Below are 22,488 nucleotides of genomic sequence, written 5' to 3' on the forward strand. Positions count from 1 at the left end.
GACTTGCTCACAGGTGTATGATTTATATATCAGTTAAGAAAATGTGTGATAGTAGATGATAATACAATAATTTGAGAACTTTTCAAGTTAGCTATGATTATTATGCTTTTTTGTTTTGTTTTGCTTTGTTTGTTTAAAATTGAGCTATGATCATTAGCAACATTTATTTTATACAGAGATAATTTGTTATGAGTTTTGAAAAAGTAATGGTTTTATTTTAATGCTTTAAAAAATATTCCTATGATTACACTACTCATGAATGGAATAAACATTCTTCAGTAGAATATGAAATGAATATAGAACAGTACTCTAGTCTGTAGGTTGCACTTGATGTATTTCATAATAAAGGATGTATCAAGCAATTCTAGAATTTAAAAATCTGAATAAATAAATCATAGCCTTTCAGTTTGTTAGTATTGCTTTAGTTGTTATTTGGGTAATTTAATATTGTTCTAGTGAATTGTATGGGAGTCTCTATAAGTGTAAATATACAGAAATAATATCTTCTATGACAGGAAAAAAAAAGACTTGGACTTCAAGCCCTTCTATTTCTAAGCCCCACATCTCATTGTGGGATAAAAATTGTGATAAAAATAGATACGACAGAAAAACAGTACAATACAACCGCAGAACTATATCCAGAGATATTTTGCTGTTGGCTTTGCATAATCCCATATGGTCTTTTTCAGCAGTTAGGTTCTGTCATGATCTCAGGTGGCACTAAGACTTTACATGTGCCTTGAGCAGTTCTGTATATTCCTGCCATCCTAGCTGGGAATGTTTTCTTTCTTGTTAGACTTCTTTAAAGATTGTATGCAATTTGGTTGCTGTACCATTGGTTCAAAAGTATGGCCATAAAACTTTCAAGGATACCATTCCATTTTGGAGCTTAATAGGTATTCTCTTATTAAAATAGTCATCAGGTCCTTCCTTGTCAAAAGAAGCGTTAGCTCCTTTGGAGAATGACATGTGGGCAAATGAGGTAACATCAATAATATAATAACAACAATAATAGCAAAAAAAAAAAAAAAAAAAAAGCCAACAACTGGATCAGTGAAGGCTATTGTGTTAATTATTACAGATATTAACTAATATTGTAATACTTCAATAAAATCTTGACTGACAGTAGGACTTGTCATTAGGTCTCTTCAGAAGGAGAGTTTACAGTACACTTGAGGTCACTATAACCAATTCCAGAACCAATTTTTTGTGTGTCTTTTGAGTGTAGTTCGTGAAGGAGGCATAAAGAATTTTCTGTAAGTGTGTGTGTCATTATTCCTATTGGGGTTGCATGCAAGCAGAAGAAAACATAATGTTGGTGGTTATAAAAGGCAAACATCTACACAACTGTTATTGTTTTCTAGATGGCAGGCTTGGAGGTTGGGAAAAAAATCTTCGCCATTAATGGTGACCTGGTTTTTCTGCGACCCTTTAGTGAAGTGGATTGCTTCCTGAAAACGTGTTTAAACAGCAGAAAGCCCCTGCGGGTTCTTGTGAGCACTAAACCACGGGAGTAAGTTGTCATTCCTTTGCGGGAATTTTTAGAAACTACAATTGAAGTGAATTTAAAAAGACAAGTGGAACTTCAAACAGCGCTATTGTAAAGTTATTTTAAATGCTTTGCCGAATCTCACTTTGTAAAGTCAAGCAATTTGATCTGCTTTGATTTTGTTTTATTAAATTTGTCAGTCAGCAAAAACAAAACACAAGTGCTTAGATCATCAGGTCTGCCACGTTAAGTACATGAAGAAACCGCAAGTGTAGATGAGGTTTCTTTGAATACATGGACAGTTTTGATCACTTATCTCTTACTTATGTTTATTAAACAAGGTCCTCTGTCTGGGGATTAGTTCCTGGTTTGGCAGAAGTTGGACTTTGTGATCTAATGGGCCTCTTTGGTATGTGTGCTGGTTGTGTAAACAACAGTAGCAAGTAAACAACTCCAGATCTTTCTGTAACAGCTGTATTTCTACACAATGATTTGACCACTGCAATCTGAGTAGAATTTTGTTACATAAAAGAAATACAAAGTGAGGCCTAATGCCTGGGTTCAGTAGATATGTTAACGAACATTGGTCTATCAGTAAAGTTGTTAATGGTTTCTGTGTAACAAAGAAAGAGGAGAATAAGAAACAGCAGTAGGGAGAAATTCTGATCAGGTTTTGCAGAGAAAGGAGGAACCCATCCTGTTGCTAGATAACACACAGAGAGAGGGCCTTGGAAATGGCTCCACTGAAGCAGCAGAACAGAGATGTATTTCTCCTGTCAATAAGCAGAGATCGCTTGAGAAATGCAGAGGCAACCAGAACAGGAAAAAGAGCAAAGAAAGAAATACGGCATAAAGTTGATCAACTGGACTGATAATACAAAAAAGAACAACAACCAAACCAAACAGCAGCAAGAACACAGTAGGTGATAGTATTGTAGCAAACATAAAAAGCATATCCTAGCATTTCTTTAATGCAGATCTTGGATCAATTTCTGATCACATTTTCTTCACAACTCACCAGTGAAGACGTGGGTGAATTTCAAGGATGACAGAGATTACCTAGTGAATGAGGAGTTCAGAGGAGTTTAAGAACTTGTTTCCTGTACTACCTGCATTTTGTCAGAAGCTGCTACTAGCACAACTGTGTTGGCTGAAGACAACTATTCTCTCATAATTTCTTAGCTGAAACTGCCAGTGATGTTCTGTTATAGTTTATTCATTAACATGTTCACAATGCATTTTTGTACAAATCTGTACAAATTTATAGGCCCCAATGGGATTTGGATCTCATGTGTGCTTCTAATTGTCTCCAAATGCTAAACATTCTGTATACCAGAAAAAAACTGAAAGTACAAGAGATGAAACAATGATACTGTTCAAATCTATCTGTAAATCCAACTTATTACAGTTCAAATGTATTTTAAATTCACTTTTCACCATCAATTTAGATTTGTCTGCTTTTGCACTAGCACATGAAGTCCAGCGCAAAGATCCCTTAAATAATAATGGAACTGACTCTGGAAGTAAAGACGGCAAAGTTAGATCAGTGCTGTGTTATTCATGACCTAACTAGCTTTGATAAGGGCTAATGCAGCTGTGTTGCTTTTTCTGGAACCTGAGCTGACATCCTGTTAGCTTACTTTGGGCAAGATCAGGGCTTCATTTTAATTGTCATTGTCATGATCTGTGATCCTGAGACTCTGTGCTCTTGCCTGATAGACTGCCTACCTTCCATTGCTATTTTACAACAACTTACCTGAATTGCAGTCCCTTTGGGAGGAATTTGAAAGCTGCAGTGCTGCTTTGATCTTAATTAGCATGCTGAAATTCTATGTGAAATAGTATTGCCTTCCCCTGGTTAGTTTTAGTATCTTCACTTGCTCTTAATTCTGATGTAAGCTGTTCAAAGTATTGGGAATATGATGCTGAATCTGAAATTGTGAATTGACTAACAGTGTGAAGTTTTACACCCTGGTATAAAAAGCACACTACTTATTGCTGTTCAATTTTATGCTAAATAACAATATGCTACCTTTTGCTATGTTCATATTGGATTTTTGCTTGTACCAGGACAGTGAAGATTCCTGACTCTGCAGATGGACTTGGATTCCAAATCCGGGGCTTTGGCCCATCAGTTGTCCATGCTGTTGGGAGAGGTAAGTCATAAGAGCTGTCAACACAAGTGGTCTTCATACATTTCATATTTAAATAGCCTGGCTGAGACAAATCAAAATGAGCTCCAGTGAGCAGGTAAGGTAAGTTAAGGCTGTGACTTCTTCACAGATTGAGGAATAGTTGACAGAAGCAAAATTCCTTTCTCCAGTGAATGGGTGCTGGGAATTTTTTCCTGGAAGTTTATTTGTTAGGTCTCCATGTAGTTCTGCAATGTTCTGAAAATGTTCTCCAGAGAGTCTGTTTTTCACAAACCTTTTCAGTGGTGCTGGTCACCTATTTTGTCACAGTAATTGCAGATGTCTTGTCTAAATACCATTTTGTTTGTTTGTTTGGTTTGTTTTTCTGTTTTGTGACATATTATTCAAATGCTTGCCATCCCTAACTTGATAAATTCTGGGTTGCTGCACTGGCAACAAAAATAGTTCAAACATTTTTTGTTGCTGTTGCATGCTGTTAATGGTAAAGCCAGATACCACTGTATTTCAGCTATTGTGGGGCAGTTGTGTCCTTTCCCCTCCTCCTTCTGTTGTAATTGAGGAATTTAAAGTGAACTGATCTGCAAAGCAGACAGATTTGAACAGAGCTTCATAACTTTTTTTTTTTTTTTCTTGGCTGTGGTGCCAGAAATTAGATTTTCGAGAGAAAGTCTAATAAACTAGACTGTTGAGCTGATGTGATAATTATTTCTGCACCTGGATCTCAATTCAACTGCCTATCCTAATTCATTAAGCACATACTTTATTCCAATTAGCCTCAATAGTAGGTACATCTTGCTTGTGTGGTTTGCTAAACCTGAAAGATTGTAGGCATATGCTTAAATACTCTGCCGAATTGGAACCCTTTTTTTTTTTTTTCATGAAGTACAAAAAAATATTTTTTGAGAGATATTTAATAAGGCTTATTTCTGTTTTTAAATCCAGACTTTTGTGAATTGCAATAGCTGGCAATGGTATCATTTCCAAAGACTATCTTTGGCTTTAGATTTAAAATGCAACTATTGTTGCAGTTTTTATATTTTTTAAGTAACACCAACACCTGATAGTGCCTAAAATAAAGGAAAACCTTATTTTATATTGTTTAATACTGAAAAACATATATAGTTTGTTATTTCTTTTTCAAATATGCTCACCTGGAAGTCATAACATGGCTTTCTTTTTGTCAGCCCTGCAAATTCAGTTTAAACTTTTCTAACAGTTGACTTCTTCACCTCAGTGTTGCATTCTCTAAGCAACAGATTTTGACTTCACCAGCACCTCTGTAGCAATAGGAAGAGAGACATAAGGAGGTGAGTGTTCAGGTAGATGGTTATAGTCCAGCAGGCTGTCTTTCAGGAATAGTCTTGAATCATACTGAAAAGACCTGGAGACAGCTGGTATTTTTATAGTACCTTTTCAGTAGATAGAGGATTTTCCCAAGGTGGTTACTCTGTTGTGGAAAGAAAATGCTGAAGCATGTGTTTTATGTTGCATGTACAATATACATATATATTACTCAAGATTATTGTTATTATTGTTAAAGTTGCTTAGATCTTCTACTCTGTTATTTTTGGATATTTCAATTAAAACTGTAAGGCACTCTGTTATGAATGAAATGGAAAATAGATGAAAACATGGATAGGATCCTCAGAAATGTCTTTGGAACTCTATTTTCTTGGAGTCCACTGACTTCAGAAGCACTCTGTGGTCAGAGGCTTTTGGGTTTTTGGACTGTAAGCTTTAAAGGAAATGGTTAGGAAAGGAAGCCTGTCAACTATGTGATTTTTATTTTTTTTAACAGGAACAGTGGCAGCTGCAGCTGGTCTCCACCCTGGCCAATGCATAATCAAAGTGAATGGAATTAATGTCAGCAAAGAGACTCATGCAAGTGTTATTGCTCATGTCACGGCATGCAGGAAGTATAGGCGTCCAATGCAGGTACACTTAACTTGTTACTCTTGCAGATTTTTCTGACTAAATTTTTTTTTTTTTTTTGGTAAAATGTTCTCTTCAACCAAAGTAAACAGTGTGGTATGTATCTCTGTCCATGCACCTGTTGCGATTGAGTGTGGTAAAGGGATACAAGTGGTGAATAAAAGTGGAAGAAAGCCAGTTGAATTACAAAAGGCGAACATTCCTCAATATATTGCTGATGTTTGAGGTCTCTTTAATTTCTGCATTAAAAAATATAGGCTTATAGCTAAGTTCTTAATATGGTATTTTTAAAGTTTTATTTCAAGTTTTTCTGCAGTTCTATGCAGAAAGCATTTTGAGGTATATTCTCATCATGATGGAGAGGGATTTACACAGTTCACTGCTTGCTCATCGGCATGAGAATGTAATTCAAAAAGCTGATCCTCTTCCAGAATTTTGTAACACTTCAGCACATAGAGAGCAGAGTGCACATATTTTGCCTATAAAAGTCTTCGTGTTCATTCTTTGTGTTCCCATTGCATTCCAGTCTTGGAAATCAACATAAATTTAAGGGCTCAAAATTTGCCTTTTTTTAATATAAGCATCCAAGCTTTGTTATCTTTCTCACGTTAGTTTAGGAGAAAATCTAATGGCTTGCAAGATATAAATTGTATGGAAGAAAACCAAAACCAGCTGGATTATATAATGTAATCTTTCCAAGTTCCTGCAAATTTTTCATAAACTGTGAACTGGTATCATTAATTAACTGTACAGACTCTTCCAGTGCATGTTAATTGAGAAGAAGAATCCAATTAAAATCAGGAGTGAAATCCTTCCCTCATACCTACTGCATAGATATGAGATAAGAATTATAAGAATTAAAACTGTTATGCAAATACTGTCTTCATGAAAATGTCTGGATTTTTTTTTTTGTTTGTTTGTTTGTTTGTTTTTTAACTGCAGTATGGAGTTGATGTTACATAACATATCAAGGTAGAGCTCACCTATTCTTTAAAGGAATACGGGCTCTGGTAAAGAAAGGGTACTCTATGAGCAAGTAATGCATGGAGTAAAAGATTGATTACTTTTTAAAAAAAAAAAAAAATTGTACCAGGCATGTTTTCTCTCTTTTCTAAGCATGGAGTTCTCTATAGATATAATTGAAGGATTGATTGATGTTGGCTGGCATGAATGCCTTCACATGCAAATTTACTGTTTTGGTTTTATTTCCATCTACTTGTGTAATATCTTGGAATACATACCTGTTTTTCTTGTGCAGATTATTTCAGTCTAAAAAAGTAGCCAATCATGTTCCGCAAATCCCATATAACTAACCCCCGGGTTGACAAGAATCTCTTAGAAAACCTGCTATCAAATGGTATGAGATAACAGTCTAGACTGATGACAGTATTCCCACTGCTGTCAAGACAGCTAAAATTTCACTTCCTATTCAGAAATGTGGGTTTTTAATTATTTGTAAGATGACTATGGATTTCTCCTATTTTGTAAGTAATTAGCGTATCATTTAATTAACACAAATATTGCAGTCTGTCTCTCCTGTGGTTGGCAATTGCATAATTGAAAGGGGATCTTTTTCTGCGTTCTGAATATTCCACTTCTCAGTGCGAGGAGTCTTCCTGTTTGCCTGGAGTATGAAGCTTCATTTCAATTTGTTGCAATGGGAATAACTGTGCAACTTCTGTTGGACAATGTCTGTATTTGTTGTCTTGTCTGGAAAAATTAAAATTGAAAGCAGATTTTGCTTTCTGATATTCCATGTAATTTCTTTGCAGTGATACTAATCATGATGCGACAGATTTATGCTTAGTGTGTCCCTCCGTAATGCATTTGGAGAATATGGTTCCAAATCATATAGTATTATATCTTATGTTAGCTTTTGAACAAGTGACTTCCAGTTGAAGTAAGTAGCCCTTCTATTAGGCCATCTTAAGTTCAAATCATGAAGCAAGAGAACCCTTTCTCCCAAGCACCAAGTAATAAGACAAGGGGAAATGGCCTCAAGTTATGCCAGGGGAGGTTTAGGTTTTATTACGAGAATTTTCTTTACTGAAAGGGTTCTGTGGTATTGGAATAGGCTGCCCAGGGAAGAGGTTGAGAGGACCTCCACCATCCCTGGAGGTCTTCAAGAAATGTGTTGATTTAGAACTGAGTAGCATGGTTTAGTAGTGGACTTGTCAGTACTGAGTTAAAGGCTGGACTAGATGATCTTAGAGGTCTTTTACAACCTGAATGATTTTATGATTATGATTGTGCCATTTGTTCTGCTGTAGCAGTTAGAGAGGGAGTGATTAATGAAGCGTCAAGCTTCTTTTGAAATGTATGAGGAAGAGAAGAACATTCTGTAGATGCCATATTTGATAGCCCTTCGAAGAGGATGTGATGGACACATGTCTAAACAAGTGAGGGGGGAAAATGAGGTGTAAGGCTTACAGGTGGTTCCTTCATAGGCTGTATGACCAAGCTACCATTCCTGTATGCACGTGTCTGTCAGTCACATAAAATGCTGGACTTGCCTGAGATTCTGTCCTTTTAGCATCTTTTGCTAATCTGTGTAATAAAGCAGATCTAATAAAATAACTATCAAAAAGACAAGTACAAGTAATGAAGGCTGTGGTGTATAAATTTTTTGCCAGTGACACATGGGTGATAGATTAGGTGGACATACTACCATGCTATCAGTTAGCATTCTGCAATCTTCCCAGCTTTGTGGACACATAGCATATTTAGCAAGACAAGAACTGTTCTCTTGATTTTTTCACAATTTCTTGTCTCAAATATTTTTCAGCCTGCAGTTTGATTTGAAATGTCTTAGATTATTTTTGGCAGAGACACGAAACTGATGGATGTCATACTGCCACAGATTTCCTACTGTCTCGTGATAGATTTAAAAAAAAAAAAGAAAAAAAAAAAAAGGTTAAATGCTTCAGATGATTCTAGCCAAAGCCAAAATTCTCTGTAATTTTCAAAACGTTATTTGGAACTCAAAGCTCAGAAGGCAGTAGATATGATATTCAGGGAATTAAAGCAACTATTATGTGTTTGAGAGCAGTGGGATAAGTTGCTATCAATTGTGCTTGTAAAGATTTCCTTTTTTTTTTTTTTTTTTTTTTTTAACTTTTTTTAGCAAGATTCTATACAGTGGATTTACAACAGCATTGAAAGTGCACAGGAAGATCTTCAGAAAACAAATGCCAAGCCCTCTGGAGATGATGGAGGAGATGCCTTTGACTGCAAAGTGGAAGGTATGTGATAGCTTGTTTTGATTTTGTTGTTGCTCAGAATGTTGGTGTAAGTAGCAAGGAAAATACAGGCAGTGGCTTTGTTTTCAGAGATGAAATTGTAGGCAGACAGTAAGTTGTGCTTTATGTAAGGATTTGCTTTTTTATGTATTGTAAGGAGGTAAATTTAACATGCTGTTCCTTGAAAATTATTGCATTTCTCATTTCAAGAAAAAGCTTCTGTGAACACTTCAGGGAAAATCTTTTCAATTTTCATTCATAGGATATGAAATCCTAGGAATTACCTGAATTATTTTCACCACCAGTAATCATTTAAAGTTAAATTAGATGAGTTAGTGACTACTGCATGAGAAATAACAAATCAGCTATCCTTCAGATTATTTTCAGGCAATTGACATTTAGATAAATCTAGATTCGTGTGCTTGTACAAAGATGATAATTAAAGAGGTGGTTTGCATGTGAACTGTATTTGTGTTCTCTGGGTAAATGGTGACATAGTGGTTTCATTTCTGATAATTTTCTTCTGGTTTATTTAGAATTTCTCAGTTTTCATATTTTTGTTGATACTGTATTTTACCTGTCTAGATTTTAAATGAAATTGAATTAGTCCCTTTCAACAATGACTGTTTCTAAAGAGAGACTGTTGTGACTTGTCTATTCATGCTTCTTTAGCAATTTTTTATTTTAGCATTCATAAAGCCACTGGTGTTCTTATTTTAAATCACTCACCTGGTAGCTCGGTTATGTGCTGTACATGTTCAAGTAGAATGAGCAGACCATTTGTATTTCTAGAATGTTTGCCTATGTCCCCCCTCCCTCCCCCCCTTTTATAATTCATTTTTCAGTGGCCAACCCTCCTCAACTGATCTGTATTACTCTCTTTATTCTAGAGGTGATTGACAAGTTTAATACTATGGCAATAATTGATGGGAAGAAAGATCACGTAAGCCTGACTGTTGACAATGTTCACCTGGAGTATGGAGTGGTTTACGAGTATGACAGCACAGCTGGAATAAAGTGCCATGTGTTAGAAAAAATGATTGAACCAAAGGGATTTTTCAGCTTGACTGCAAAGGTACTAAACAATCATATGTGTTAATTCTTACTTGGCTGAATACCAATGTAGCAACATCTTTCTTCTGCTTATTCTTGAGATTATGTGTATTTCATTTAACATCTTGTAATTGGTCACCTTTATCCCTCTGACATTTTGAAGGATGATTGTGTACTCAGGAAGCAAAGTAAATTATGGTGTAGTAATAAATTGAGCTTCTAAACTGAACAAACATTAAAGAAATTTAGTCTTCCATTCTCCCTACCTCTCTCCCTTTTTTCTTAATCATCAAATAAAGTTGCAAAGAAAGTCAAAGATTCAATGAATGTCAAAACTTTGTGAAGGCAGGCTGTAGTTTCCAAACGTTATTTTATCTCATCAAAATTGCCTGTGTAACTTTTTTTTTTTTTTTTTTTTTTTTAGTGAGAGTACTGGAAGTGGCATCATATCTGTTTTTTTTAATTGTTGTTGTTGTTGTTGTTTTTTTTTTTTTTTTTTTTTTGTGTGTGTGTATGTGTTTTAAAGTAAAATAAAGCTCTGTATGTATGGGAGGCAAACACTGGCAAAATCACAGATGAAGAAAAAAAGCAAGTGCTACTTTAGAGTTTGAGCTTTTTTCTTGGTGAATATTTCCAAATGGTAAAATCTGCAGTTGTTATGAAAGTCTTCATAAATGTTTTTTGCATATAGCTGGTGTTCTCTGGGTCAGATTGACAAATAATACAATAATACAGCTCCTTTTATTAAGTATTCTTTATCTTTTCATGCGTATATGGGTATTAAAAATATATAAGTATGAAAAGCCATACTTTGGGGAAGTGTATTTATATCTGCAAATTTCTTATTCTATTTCCTTTCCATCAGAAGTGTAAGCTAAAATACTGGTATTTTACTGAAGCTAAATATTTCCTTTCCCTAACTTCTCTTTGGAGCAGACCAGTTTGACAAACAAGGGAATAACTTCTTGCACCAACATGACAACATGACAAGCTTTGCAAGAACTGGTCAAGTTAATGCCAAAAGTCACTGTCTTTAAAGTTGTTAATTCTTGCTCTAATTACAATTTCATATAAAATATTAGAGGTATCAATTACTGACAGCTGAAGAAATCTTTTTCCCTTGTTGTATATGGAGTAGAAGTTAAGAAGAGAAGTACTTTCAGCATATAGATTGCGGCCATAAATAATGCTGTGTCATCACCCTTAGGGTTTAGGTTGGTTAATTAATTAAAGATTACATCTCTGTATTGTTTTTTAATAATGTGACTATGTTAGAAAAGTATAGTAGTGACTATACTATACAACAAAGGGTCCAGTGGAAAAAAACAAAACCAAAAAACAGGACCCTTTGCTCAAAGGCAATAATAAAAACTGTAGTAATGTTTTATCAACTATAGTTGTCTGCAAATGGTTTTCAATACCCTAAACATAAACTTTTCTGCACTTTCAAGCACTTTCAATAATGAAATTGCTTCTCTCCATATCCTCCTCTCTCATCTTGCTGTGTATTTATTGTTGCTTTGCATTTTTAAACATATTTATTCTGCATCATATGTAGTAGGTGAGGGAAGTAATCTTGGATTGCTTTCCTGTACTATGCAAAGCTTTACGGTGTTACCATGAGAAGTAACCAAAGTTGTATTGCAAAAGTTACTAGTTTTGAACACATTTAATTTAATGGACAGATGAAAAAAATCTTGAATCGTTGAATTCATATTATTAATTAAACCTGAAAATTATAAGTGTAACCAATGTTACTCTGTTGTTTTAATGCCATACTAAAACGTTGTAGCAAAGAGTTTTCCTCTTTTCATCCTGCTGGAGACCTGAGAAAAATTTCTCTCAGGAGCTTGTCGTGCATAGTTTGTGACTTCTTAAAAACTTGAGATTTTGCACTCCAAAATTTCTGTAGATTGTCATTTTTTTTCCTAAACTCTTCCAAATCAGTCAGGTTTGTAAGTCATATATTACAGCTGCAATGATGGATAGAAGAATAATGAACTGTAGCAGAAGTGAATTGTAGATGTAATTCTCATGATGGATTAATTCTGTGTGTGTTGTTTGTTCATAGTTCTTTGCAAGCTGGTGTAATATTAGTACTATGGGATTACTTTTGTCAAATTGCTGTATAGACTGACTGGCTGAAGCAGTCTGGTATCAGCTAAAAAAGACATCTCTTATATTAGGTCACTGAAGAAATTTAAGCTACTGCAGTAATGAAAATTTTTCCAGTTTTTAAGAAATACTGCTTTGAGATAGTGTAGGCACCTAAAAGAAATTACCTGCTTAAGAAAAGTTCAGTATCTCTAAAGTGCAAGCCTTTTCTATTTAGGAGCATTAATCTGGATTTTGGGTGCCTTTGTTATAATATTATTTTGAGTGTGCTTTTCAAACATATCTTCAGAGTTGGACACAACCAATGATAGGGATATACCATGTTACATGACACAGTGAATTTCGGTTCCTGAAATAAATATTTTACTCCAAAAAGGGATATATACTGCCCTCATCTGTTTAACACACTTTTTTTTTTTTTTTTTTTACTTCTTCAATTTTCTGGCACCATCATTTGCTAGTGCTATTTCTATAATAACAGGACTTATAACAGAATCATATCATAGAATGGCATGGGTTGGAAGAGACCTTAAAGACCATCTAGTTCCAACCCCCCTGCCATAGGCAGGGATACCATCCACTAGATTGGGTTTCTCAAAGCTCTATCCAACCTGGTCTTGTACACCTCCAGGGATCTTCAGTCTTTGCTGGCTGGTATAGCTTATTCTGCTCACTATTTCCTGTTTTATATATAAAGAATACACAAAAGGATAACACTCGTTTTTCTTGAATGCTTTTTTTTTTTTTTTTTTTTGTCTTGCTTTTCATAATAGGTGCCAAGTGAAGGTACTTGTTATGGGTATAACTTATGCCACGGATAAATTTAAAGAAACCATTATTGCTTCCCAGGTTGCATTAATTTTTGTGAAGCAGCATTGCCTGTAATGTTAAAAGGCAACTGATTATCTGACTGTTCAGCTTTAATTATATGAGATGGTAAGTAAGGGATTATTTTAGTCACCTCATTTTGTAAAGTAATGATCTTGTTTTTGTTTTAGATTCTGGAAGCACTGGCAAAAAGTGATGAGCATTTTGTGCAGAACTGTAACAGCCTCAATTCCTTAAATGAAGTGATCCCCACTGAGCTTCAAAGTAAATTCAGTGTCATTTGCAGTGAGAAAATTGAGCATATCTACCGAAGAATCTCTAGTTACAAAAAGGTATGACCAACATGTCTTAAGCTTTGTGATATTTCTCTTTTAAGGGAAAAATAGGTTAAAACGGCATAGTTTGAATCATTCTTCAAAATGTTTATTGCGGTGGCAAAATATGGCTGAAAGATTAGCTATAGTGAGGTGTGAATGACCAAATTAAGTAATTGCATAAATAGTTTTTAAACTGTGCTTTCTATCATCCCTTTTTTAAACACTGGTTAAATCATATCCTTTCTCCTTTGTGGTGTTCAGTTGTAGATACAGTCAACTATGTATTTCCTGCAAAAGGTCTAGCATTCTTTTAAATGCTTTAGACCAATACTGTGAATTTGCTGATGTTAACCAAAAATGAAGCAATAACATCAAAATTACTTTTTCCTTCTTAATTGTCTTAATTTTAAATACCAAATTGTTATCCTTTTATTCATCTCGTTTGCCCTTCAAATTGGTATGAGGTTTTCTAGCATGCCTATTAAGAGTGCTGTGAATTGTTAGATTAACTTGTGTTAATAAAACTTTATAGCACAAAATAAGCAGAAAGTTTCTGACTTTCATACATCTGAGAACTAGATTAAGGAGATAGAAATGAACAAATAAACTAAAGTATATGGTCTCTAGCTACCCCCATTTTCCTATAGTCGTTTAGCTAAGCAGTCCAAAAATTAAACAAGTAAGAGAGAGGTTTAGTGTAGAAGCTTCACACTGTCCTAAATGGAAAAGAGCAGATGATATTTTTTTTTTGTTCTCCAAAGGAAAAGGAGGGAAACCTGTAAGGGTAATTCAGTAAGGCGTGAAAGCCAAAAAGCTGGTTTCCAGAGGCTTCTCAGGGTGGTCTCTGCTAAGAAATGGAACAAACTCAGGAGCTGGGTCATAGAAGAAGACATTAATAGGATTCTGCTACTGCATTATTTAACATCCAGGCTTTCAGTTGTTTGCCTGACTTCCATGTTTTCAAAACTGATTCAAAATGAATATATCATTTTGAAAGCAAATTCCTTAGTTGGAACATTAATAATAGCATATTTAGAGTTTGAATAGCATGAAGTATTTTATACCTTTTTGTAACAAAACAAAACAAAACAAAAAAAAAAAAAAGAGAGAGATAATAATGTACAGTCCCTTTACAGGGGGCCAAGAAGACAGTAAGTTAAATTTTATTGTGTTATTCTGCATATTAATTGAACAGCCACAGGGAAGTTTTCATTGTGCTTATGCTGTCTAGAAGCAGACATTGCTGATACAAACTGCACTTTTAAGCTTATTCGTTCAAAAATTAATAGTTTCACAGTTACAGCTTTTAATGACAATCAATAATGCGATGAATTGCAGGGATAGATAAGTTGTTTTCTTGGCAAGGTAAAGGTAACCATGGTTACTGAAGACTTTCAGAACGCCTGAGCCTGGCTTGGCTTCTGGTTTCACTGTGAAAGTTCGATTTCTATAAATAGAAATCCCATAGATTTCTGCAGTTCCTACTATTATTATTATCAGAACATTTTGCTCATAATAAACTTGGAGTCCAGTGCCATGAGTCCCAGATGTTTCTCAACACATGTATGAAAAAAAAAAAAAATTGGGCCTGACTTATGATCTGATTAAATCTTAGCCAGGCATTTGGTCTCTCTGGAGCAGGATGTGTGGGAGATTGAGATGTGAAATATGTACTGCTTGCAGAAACATTTTCATCGTTGAATGTCCTCAGTGCCCTTCTTAACTATTTGTACATTCTTCAGCCTTTCAACAATTCCATAATTGGATTTCTTCAAACCTTCCCAATCGTGTTCTAATATGAAGATTTGAATGTAATTTATCAATAAAGTGTTCATCAGACTGAAGTAATAGGACACCAAAATAAACAGAAATTTAATCCCAGCAGAAAAGTAATGTTATTACTCAGGGGACATAACTTTGTTCATCTGAAGTGTTAGCCAAAGCCTGACTAATTGAATTGGTACTGCTGTTTAGTAGAAAAGGACCCTCTACCTAACTTTGAAATTTTTTTTATGCATGAGCTATGCTCCATGAGGTAGCATCAAAGACCTGTGTGATATTCTGTCTTTTCTTTGCTCCTTGCCTTGTCACTGGGCACTGCTAAAAAGTGCCTGGCTCTGTGCCTTCCCTTGGAGTAAATTGATGAGATCCCCCCTGATCCTTCTCTAGGCTGAGCAGTCCCAGCTCTCTCAGTCTTTCCTCACAGCAGATTCTGCAGTCTCTTCATTATCTTTGTGGCCCTTTTCTGTACTACTCCACTATGTCCAGGCCTTCCTTGTACTGGAAAGCCCAGAACTGGACACAGTACTTCTCAGGGCTCACCAGTGCTGAGCAAGGAGAAAGGGCCACGTCCCTGAACCTGCTGGCAGTGCTCCTAGTGCAGCCCAGGATACCATCGGGGTACTTCATCCTTTCTGTATATGAAATTCATAATTTATAGCTTACAATTGTGCTGTAAGGCGTATTGTAAGACAGTATCTGTTTCTATTATAGTTTAGAGCTAAAATTTTAGAAGTTCTTGCAAGACATTCACTTGAATATGTCTGTGACAGCAGATGTTTATAAATGTTATGTGAAGTACAGCACTGGATCATAGAGCAGTTCTAGACTTCTTCTCCAGTAACACTGTTAATATTTTGTTGTGTTCCCAGGAAAATAAATTCTATCTCCTTGTTACAAGGCTATTTACATTCATAAAAGGTACCGTTTACTTAAATAAATAAATAAATAAATCTACCCCTCAGAAATATAAAATGAAAAATATTTTATCTTTCCTATGTAGAGAAAGATGGAAATTATGATTTAATCTAGCCAGGATGACTGAAGTATTGTAAACTTTTGTTTTCTAGTCACATACTCAAGTTTTTACAGTTAAGTGCTGACATATCAAAAGCTGCTAATCAAAATTTTATTTTCTTTCTCACGTCTAGTTTTCAAGAGTATTAAAAAACAGAGCTTGGCCTACCTTCAAGCAAGCTAAGTCAAAGATTTCACCACTTCACAGCAGTGATTTCTGTCCGACCAATTGCCATATCAATGTGATGGAAGTGTCTTACCCTAAAACCTCAACTTCTGTTGGGAGTGCCTTTGGTGTACAGTTAGACAGCAGAAAACATTCTTCTCATGAAAAAGAAAATAAAAACACTGATCAAGGTAAGCCAGTTGAGAATAGAGGAACTAATTCTAGTACTTCTGATACAGAATATTAAAATCTAAGTTGTTTAGGTTGATGTTTCAAATATTAAAATTAAGGACAAGCCTTTATGAAATCCTCCTGTTTTCAAGACTTAGATTTGTTTTGAAACATAATAAGGGCTAGTCATAATTTCACACCAACTTTTTCCTTAAATAGCTTGACTTTCATATGCAAAATAAAATGCAAAATTAAGTAATTACACGAAGTTTCAAGCAGGAATATTTCAAATTTTATTACATTTTGCAAACTTCAAAATTTATGTTAAAAAGGTATCAATGTAACTTCTTTGTATTATTCCCAGGTAAACTGAATCCCATGGTTTATGTTCAACATACCATTACTACTATGGCTGCCCCTTCAGGACAGTCTCTTGGCCAGCAAGAGGGCCATGGTCTGAGGTACCTCTTAAAAGAAGAAGATTTAGAAACACAAGATGTCTATCAGAAATTGCTGTTCAAATTACAGACTGCACTGAAAGAGGTGGAAACATGTGTCTGTCAGATAGATGAGTAAGTGAATGTTACCATCTGGACTTGCCTTTAATTTTTCCATTGAAGATACAGATAAATCTTGGTATCCCTTTTTTTGTAGTATGGGATTAATATTGACTACAGACAAAATTGTGATATAGCAAAATATTTAAGCGTAGCTAATTTTATATATATATTTTTTTGCTTTTTTTCCAGTGCACCTATTTTTTTTTTCCACATTAGTTTATAGCTTTTCTATAGAATGGACTAATAATTTTGAGGTGAGAGAAATATGAGGCCCACATGTCAACTAAAATTTCACTCAGAGTGGAAACAAAGGCCAGAGGTACAAAAATAACTCCTACGTAACTCATCAGATATTGTTAAATAGTCCTGAAGATGAATTTATAGGCAAAGTATTTTTCATCCTTAGGAAGATAATTTAATAGACATTTTTCAAAAACAAATTAGCCTTAATGAAGGACTCTAGGTCTAGAGAAAGCCACTCTTGAGTGATTAGGACACTTGTCTTGAAGGGACACCCAGAGTCACATCACAGTTTGTTCTAATTCAGGACAAGGATTTTAAACTTACTCTTCCAGTTTTGAGATAAGTGAGTTGACTGCTTGGGATGAAGGAGGATAATAGGTGTCTCAGTTTTGAAAGATCCCTTATGTAAATATCAGAAATGATTTCTTTTGAAAATATAAATTACATACATTTTTGAGTTTAAAAGTCATCTTTCATAAATTTAATGTCATTAAATTAATTAATGACATTAAATTAAATTAATGTCATTAAATGTCATAAATTTAAACAAGTGGTATGTCTCTCCTGTTGTTTTGATGACTTTAAAACAATTTGTCCTTTCATAGTTATTTTTGAATATTTTATTTTATTTTATTTTATTTTATTTTATTTTATTTTATTTTATTTTATTTTATTTTATTTCCGTAGTAGTAATGTAATAGTTACACAGTAATAAGTAAATGTAATGTATGGTTATACTTTAATAGGAATGAAAGTAAATATAGTCTGATTATTTTTATTTCTTTTTAAAGAAAGAGTTGCTTTATGTGCCTTTAAGTAGTTCTGCTAACTATCATGATGAAGTTAGTTAATTAAATTTAATGTGATTTCAGTGTTTGCGTGTGCTAAGAAAATGACTGTCTACAAAGCCTGTATTGTCACTGCTCCTCAGGGAAGTCAGTAGATATATATATATGGAAGTTCAGTCAATATTTCAGGAAGCTCCAGCTACCAGTCTGTCACGCCTTTCCTTTCCACTCCCTTGAGCTAGTAATGTAAAAGCACATTAATTTATTAGCCTTTCCTTTGTACTCATGTATATCTACAGACATACATATGTCTACAGACACGCACGCATATTGTGTGTACATGTATAGCATATATCTATACATATTCATTCTGTGAGTCACACAGTTGTGAAAGTAAACACAAGGATTCACATTTTCTTCTTTCATAAAGTTCCAATACAGTGAACTTACAGTGAGTGGAGCGTGAGTAGGGTACACAAAGTTATTTAGCAAATTTACTTTTTACTATTTGTAAGATTAGCCTTCTCATGCTTTATTCCTCACAGACTTTGAGTGGACTGCTAGTGTATAATTGTTGTGGAGGAAAGCAGTTCTATACAGGCAATGGGATAGCCAAGGGACCTACTTGAAAGTGCTGAACAGGAAAGAGGGAAGCCAGGAATATCTGGGTGTGAGCAGTTAAGCAGTACATAGCGTATTGTATCAGAACACAGTTATAGCTACTAATTAACTTCTGAGAGAACTGTTAGGATTACTAAGAACAAAAGATAGAGTATCAAGGTAGAATAATGGAATAGCTGTGGTTTGATTAGAAATATTCATACTTCAACAGCTAAGAGCATATGCTTAAACATAATGATCTGTGAACTTTACATAGACTGTAGAACATCTGTTTTCTCTTGCAACATGGACAACAATGAAATTCATGTCTTTATTTCCTGAATTGCCTATTATAAGCAATGCTCATTCCTATAGTTTTCTCAGAAAAGGAAATAAGAACACAGTAGCACAATTCTAAATTTAAATGATAGAAATTGGGCTACTAAAAGACTATTTTGTACCTTTCATAATAGTGGCATTGAGAAACTATTGCTCCTTCATGTTACTAGATGTCTCTGCACTGTGCTGAGGTCAGCAATGGGCTGTTTCTCTACCCCCAAAATCTAGGTGTTTATTAATGTTATCTGTCCAACCTCTCCTATCTGTTACTGAAAGAAAGAGAACTAAAAAAGAAGTGTGTTTCACCTAAAGAGCAGGTCTTTAAGGGCTTGTGGATTATGGAAGAGGATATGTAAGAGACTATTGCGTACTGCTAGCATTATCTTCATAACATCCATCATGGCTCCTTGAATAAGTACTGATGGAGAGAAAAAGAGAAGTACACATAAAAAGACATTTGTTCCCTTCCCACAGCCTCTCAAAGCTCTACTGACTTCATTCAAGTAGCTTAATATTATCACAATATTTCTTTAGTACTGTTGCCAGATGCCCACCATTAACAGGAGGTGTTATGCAGGAATCAGTGCTTCTTCCGGTTGCTCTCTTATATTGTGACTTTGTTGTGTTGTTGGTTCACATGGACCAACATGCTCCCACGATCCCAGGTGTTTTTTTGAAAGATGTCCATTGGGAATATACAAGATGCTTGAACATTTTCCAATGTTTCCTCATTTTCCACTCAGGAGAGGTTGCATATTTTTTTTGTTACTGCGTGTGGATATCTATTTTTAATGCATAGACAGTCCATAATGGGTTTTAGTTTGTTTAGAACATACTTTTAGAATTGTGTTGAGTTTCATATAAGATTACTTCCACATATGAGGATTTTTTGGTGAAGTTTTAAATGTCTTGATTTAATGGAAATTTTATTCATGGTTAAAGGGACTTTCTGGTTACTGCTAATTACTGCTCATACACATGCTTCTTCTCTAAGATGTGTCTAAGATAATTTTTTTTGGGGTAGCCCATCTCCAAAGAAAGTATAAAGTTCATATTCTATACTTCAAAAAAAAGAAACGCTTTAGAAAATAAAAGTCTATTTAAGCATGATTACTTTTTTTTTTTTTTTTTTTTTTTAAGAGACCAGGTTTGGGTTTGTGTGTTTTAGACACCCTGTACTGGGTTTCTAAAAGCACTTCATTGACCTCAGGAGCTACCAGCACCAGAACTGTTATCCAGAACTGTTATCCAAAGTTCCAGCTTTCGTTCATGGTAGTTCAGGAAAAAAGTTTCCTTAGAAATGGAGCTTGCCTGCTGGGAGAAAGTGAAAAGCTCCCTTAGGAAAAGCTCCAGCTACTTTCATCAGTCTTTTACTGAGATCTTGGCAGCAGTGCCTAAACAGTCACATAAAAGAACAGGATATAATAGTCTGTCTGTGTCTTGACAAATAATTACTCAGGGGAAGATATTTTCACGAGCTGAAATTGCAATTCATTATGCTTGTTGTTTGTTTCTTACTCTCGCTTACTTTCTTGCAACAACAAAATCCACAAGAAGTTACTAGAATGTATCTACCCAATGACCATTTTGTTTTCCTAGAAATGGATGATAAGAGGAACATAAGAAAAAAAGAGAAGCATATATTAATCATTCTTATCTCACCTCATCTTCTAATAGACAGTGCTATATGGTCTTATTGGAATTGACCTTTTATTTTAAAGGCATGGTTAGAATGATCTGCCACGAATTTATTTAATCCCTTTTTGAACTCTTGTCGTATTTTGGTATTCAGAAAATTCTGTACTAATCAGTTTTACAAGTATGAAGAACTGACCCAAAATAAGTCTCTCTAGTGGATGCGTGGATTTAAAATCCAGTAGAATTATGGTTTGTTTTTTTTTTTTTGTAGATAATTTATCTACATTTTAGTTACAGTTCAGATCAGTACCTTTTCCTATATGTATTACAGAATGATAGAATATCCTGAGTTGGAAGGGACCCATTAGGATCATCAAATCCAACTCCTGGCACCGCACAGGTCTATCCAAAAATGTAAACAATGTGACTAAGTGCACATAGTCCAATTGCTTCTTAAATTCAGACATGCTTGGTGCAGGCTGTTCACTGGAGAGCCTGTTCCAGTGTGCGACCAAATGAATGACTTGGATTGGAAGGGACCTCAAAGATCATCTAGTTCCAACCCCCTTGCCATGGGCAGGGATGCCACCCAGTAGATCAGGGTGCCCAGGGCCTCGTCCAAACTGGCCTTGAATACCTCGAGGGACGGGGCATAAACAGCTTCTCTGGGCAACATGTACCTGTGCCTCACCACCCTCTGAGTGAAGAATTTCCTCCTAAGAAAGGAGATAATTTATCCTATGTAGGATAAATTGTCTCTGGTTAGCTTTTAGTAAAAGCGAGCTATACAAAAATGATGACAGACTTTGCTAGAAAGCTTTGTTTCCCATCCTTGTTTCCTTCAAGTGAATGTCAAACCCTATGTTAACATCTGTCACGTCATGATTTCAGTGAGACAGAGCTTGATATGCTGTTTGAGCTATGTGCTCATCGCTATACATTACACAAACAGCATTTTGGGTATAGTCTACCCTATTGCATTTCCAAGGTGTATGATTTCTTAATTTCTTGCCCTGACTCTGTGAGTCAGAAAACTGTGTGTTCTCAAAACTGTTGTGGTTGAACACTGTAGAAAATGTCCATGTTTTGTATGCAAAAATTCACTTGTCTGAGTCCAGAAACTGAAGCTTTCAAGAGCAGCTTAGAGTCATGTTGTTTTCTGGTAGATTCTTTGTGAAAGTAGTGGAGAAGACAATAGTTTGTTACTAGTGTAACTGTAGCTGAACAAAGTTAAGTAAATTGTCATTTTGTTAGGATTAAGAATGGGTGAGTTCCCCACCTTTCATAATGGATTGTGAGAAATTAGTGTAGAGGAAGGAATTCTGAATGCTACCTTTTAATAAAAATAAAAGCAGCATTTTTATTCACAAAAATATGCATCTCCTGTAGTTTCCCTTCAGAAGTAAAAATGTGTAACAATATCGTCTATGCATTTGGTCTGAATTTGGCAGTGTTGATCATTCTGACAGCTCCTAAGTTAAAACCCTGCTACTGTGTTTAAGTACTTAACAGAAAAAAAAAAAAAAAGCATAAATCAATGTCTTCTGATTTCAGCAAAAAAAAAAATAAAAAAAAAATTACAATTTAGAAAGTAGTTTTAGCAAGAAAAATGTTGCCATACAAATACTAGTTTGAAAATGTTATTCTAACAGTGTTGGAGTGATAGAAATTAAAGCAGAAGTGTCTGTATTAGCTGTTCTGAACTTGAAAGTAAATTAGAGCATCTCATTACCAGTATGAATTAGCCATTCAAGAATATGAACCTTTTGCTTCCAATGTCTGTGAATATTCCAAATGCAGCAGTTTGTAATGTTCGCTGTTCTTGACTGGATGTCATTTTTGTGCTTTTCACATAAGCTTGTAGATTAATCATCACTTTTACTAGTGATTGTGACTTAGACACTTTGAATGTGAGGAAATACACAGGCATGTTAGTAACGATTCTTACATGTAATACGCCATAGTAAAATAGCTTGTGATGTAGGCTGTCATATCTGCTACAGTATTAATTAAGAAAATACATGTTTTTCACAAAGAAATATTTTCTTTGGTTTGTTTTCT

At 34.9% G+C, this 22,488-nt stretch overlaps 1 protein-coding gene across 2 annotated transcripts in view; it reads left to right on the forward strand.

Annotated features, from left to right (window-relative positions):
- PREX2 (phosphatidylinositol-3,4,5-trisphosphate dependent Rac exchange factor 2) overlaps nucleotides 1–22,488 on the forward strand; it is a 181,402-nt gene that overhangs the window by 86,113 nt on the left and 72,801 nt on the right. For both annotated transcript variants that reach the window (XM_082755020.1, XM_082755019.1), the window contains 8 exons: nucleotides 1,365–1,513; nucleotides 3,560–3,645; nucleotides 5,441–5,577; nucleotides 8,699–8,816; nucleotides 9,704–9,888; nucleotides 12,980–13,141; nucleotides 16,057–16,279; nucleotides 16,624–16,831. In XM_082755020.1, coding sequence (XP_082611146.1) covers nucleotides 1,365–1,513; nucleotides 3,560–3,645; nucleotides 5,441–5,577; nucleotides 8,699–8,816; nucleotides 9,704–9,888; nucleotides 12,980–13,141; nucleotides 16,057–16,279; nucleotides 16,624–16,831 — 1,268 coding nt within the window. The remainder of the gene's footprint in view (nucleotides 1–1,364; nucleotides 1,514–3,559; nucleotides 3,646–5,440; nucleotides 5,578–8,698; nucleotides 8,817–9,703; nucleotides 9,889–12,979; nucleotides 13,142–16,056; nucleotides 16,280–16,623; nucleotides 16,832–22,488) is intronic.

The sequence above is a fragment of the Aythya marila genome, assembly GCF_965140915.1.
Source record: "Aythya marila genome assembly, chromosome: 2".
Classification (NCBI taxonomy): domain Eukaryota; kingdom Metazoa; phylum Chordata; class Aves; order Anseriformes; family Anatidae; genus Aythya; species Aythya marila.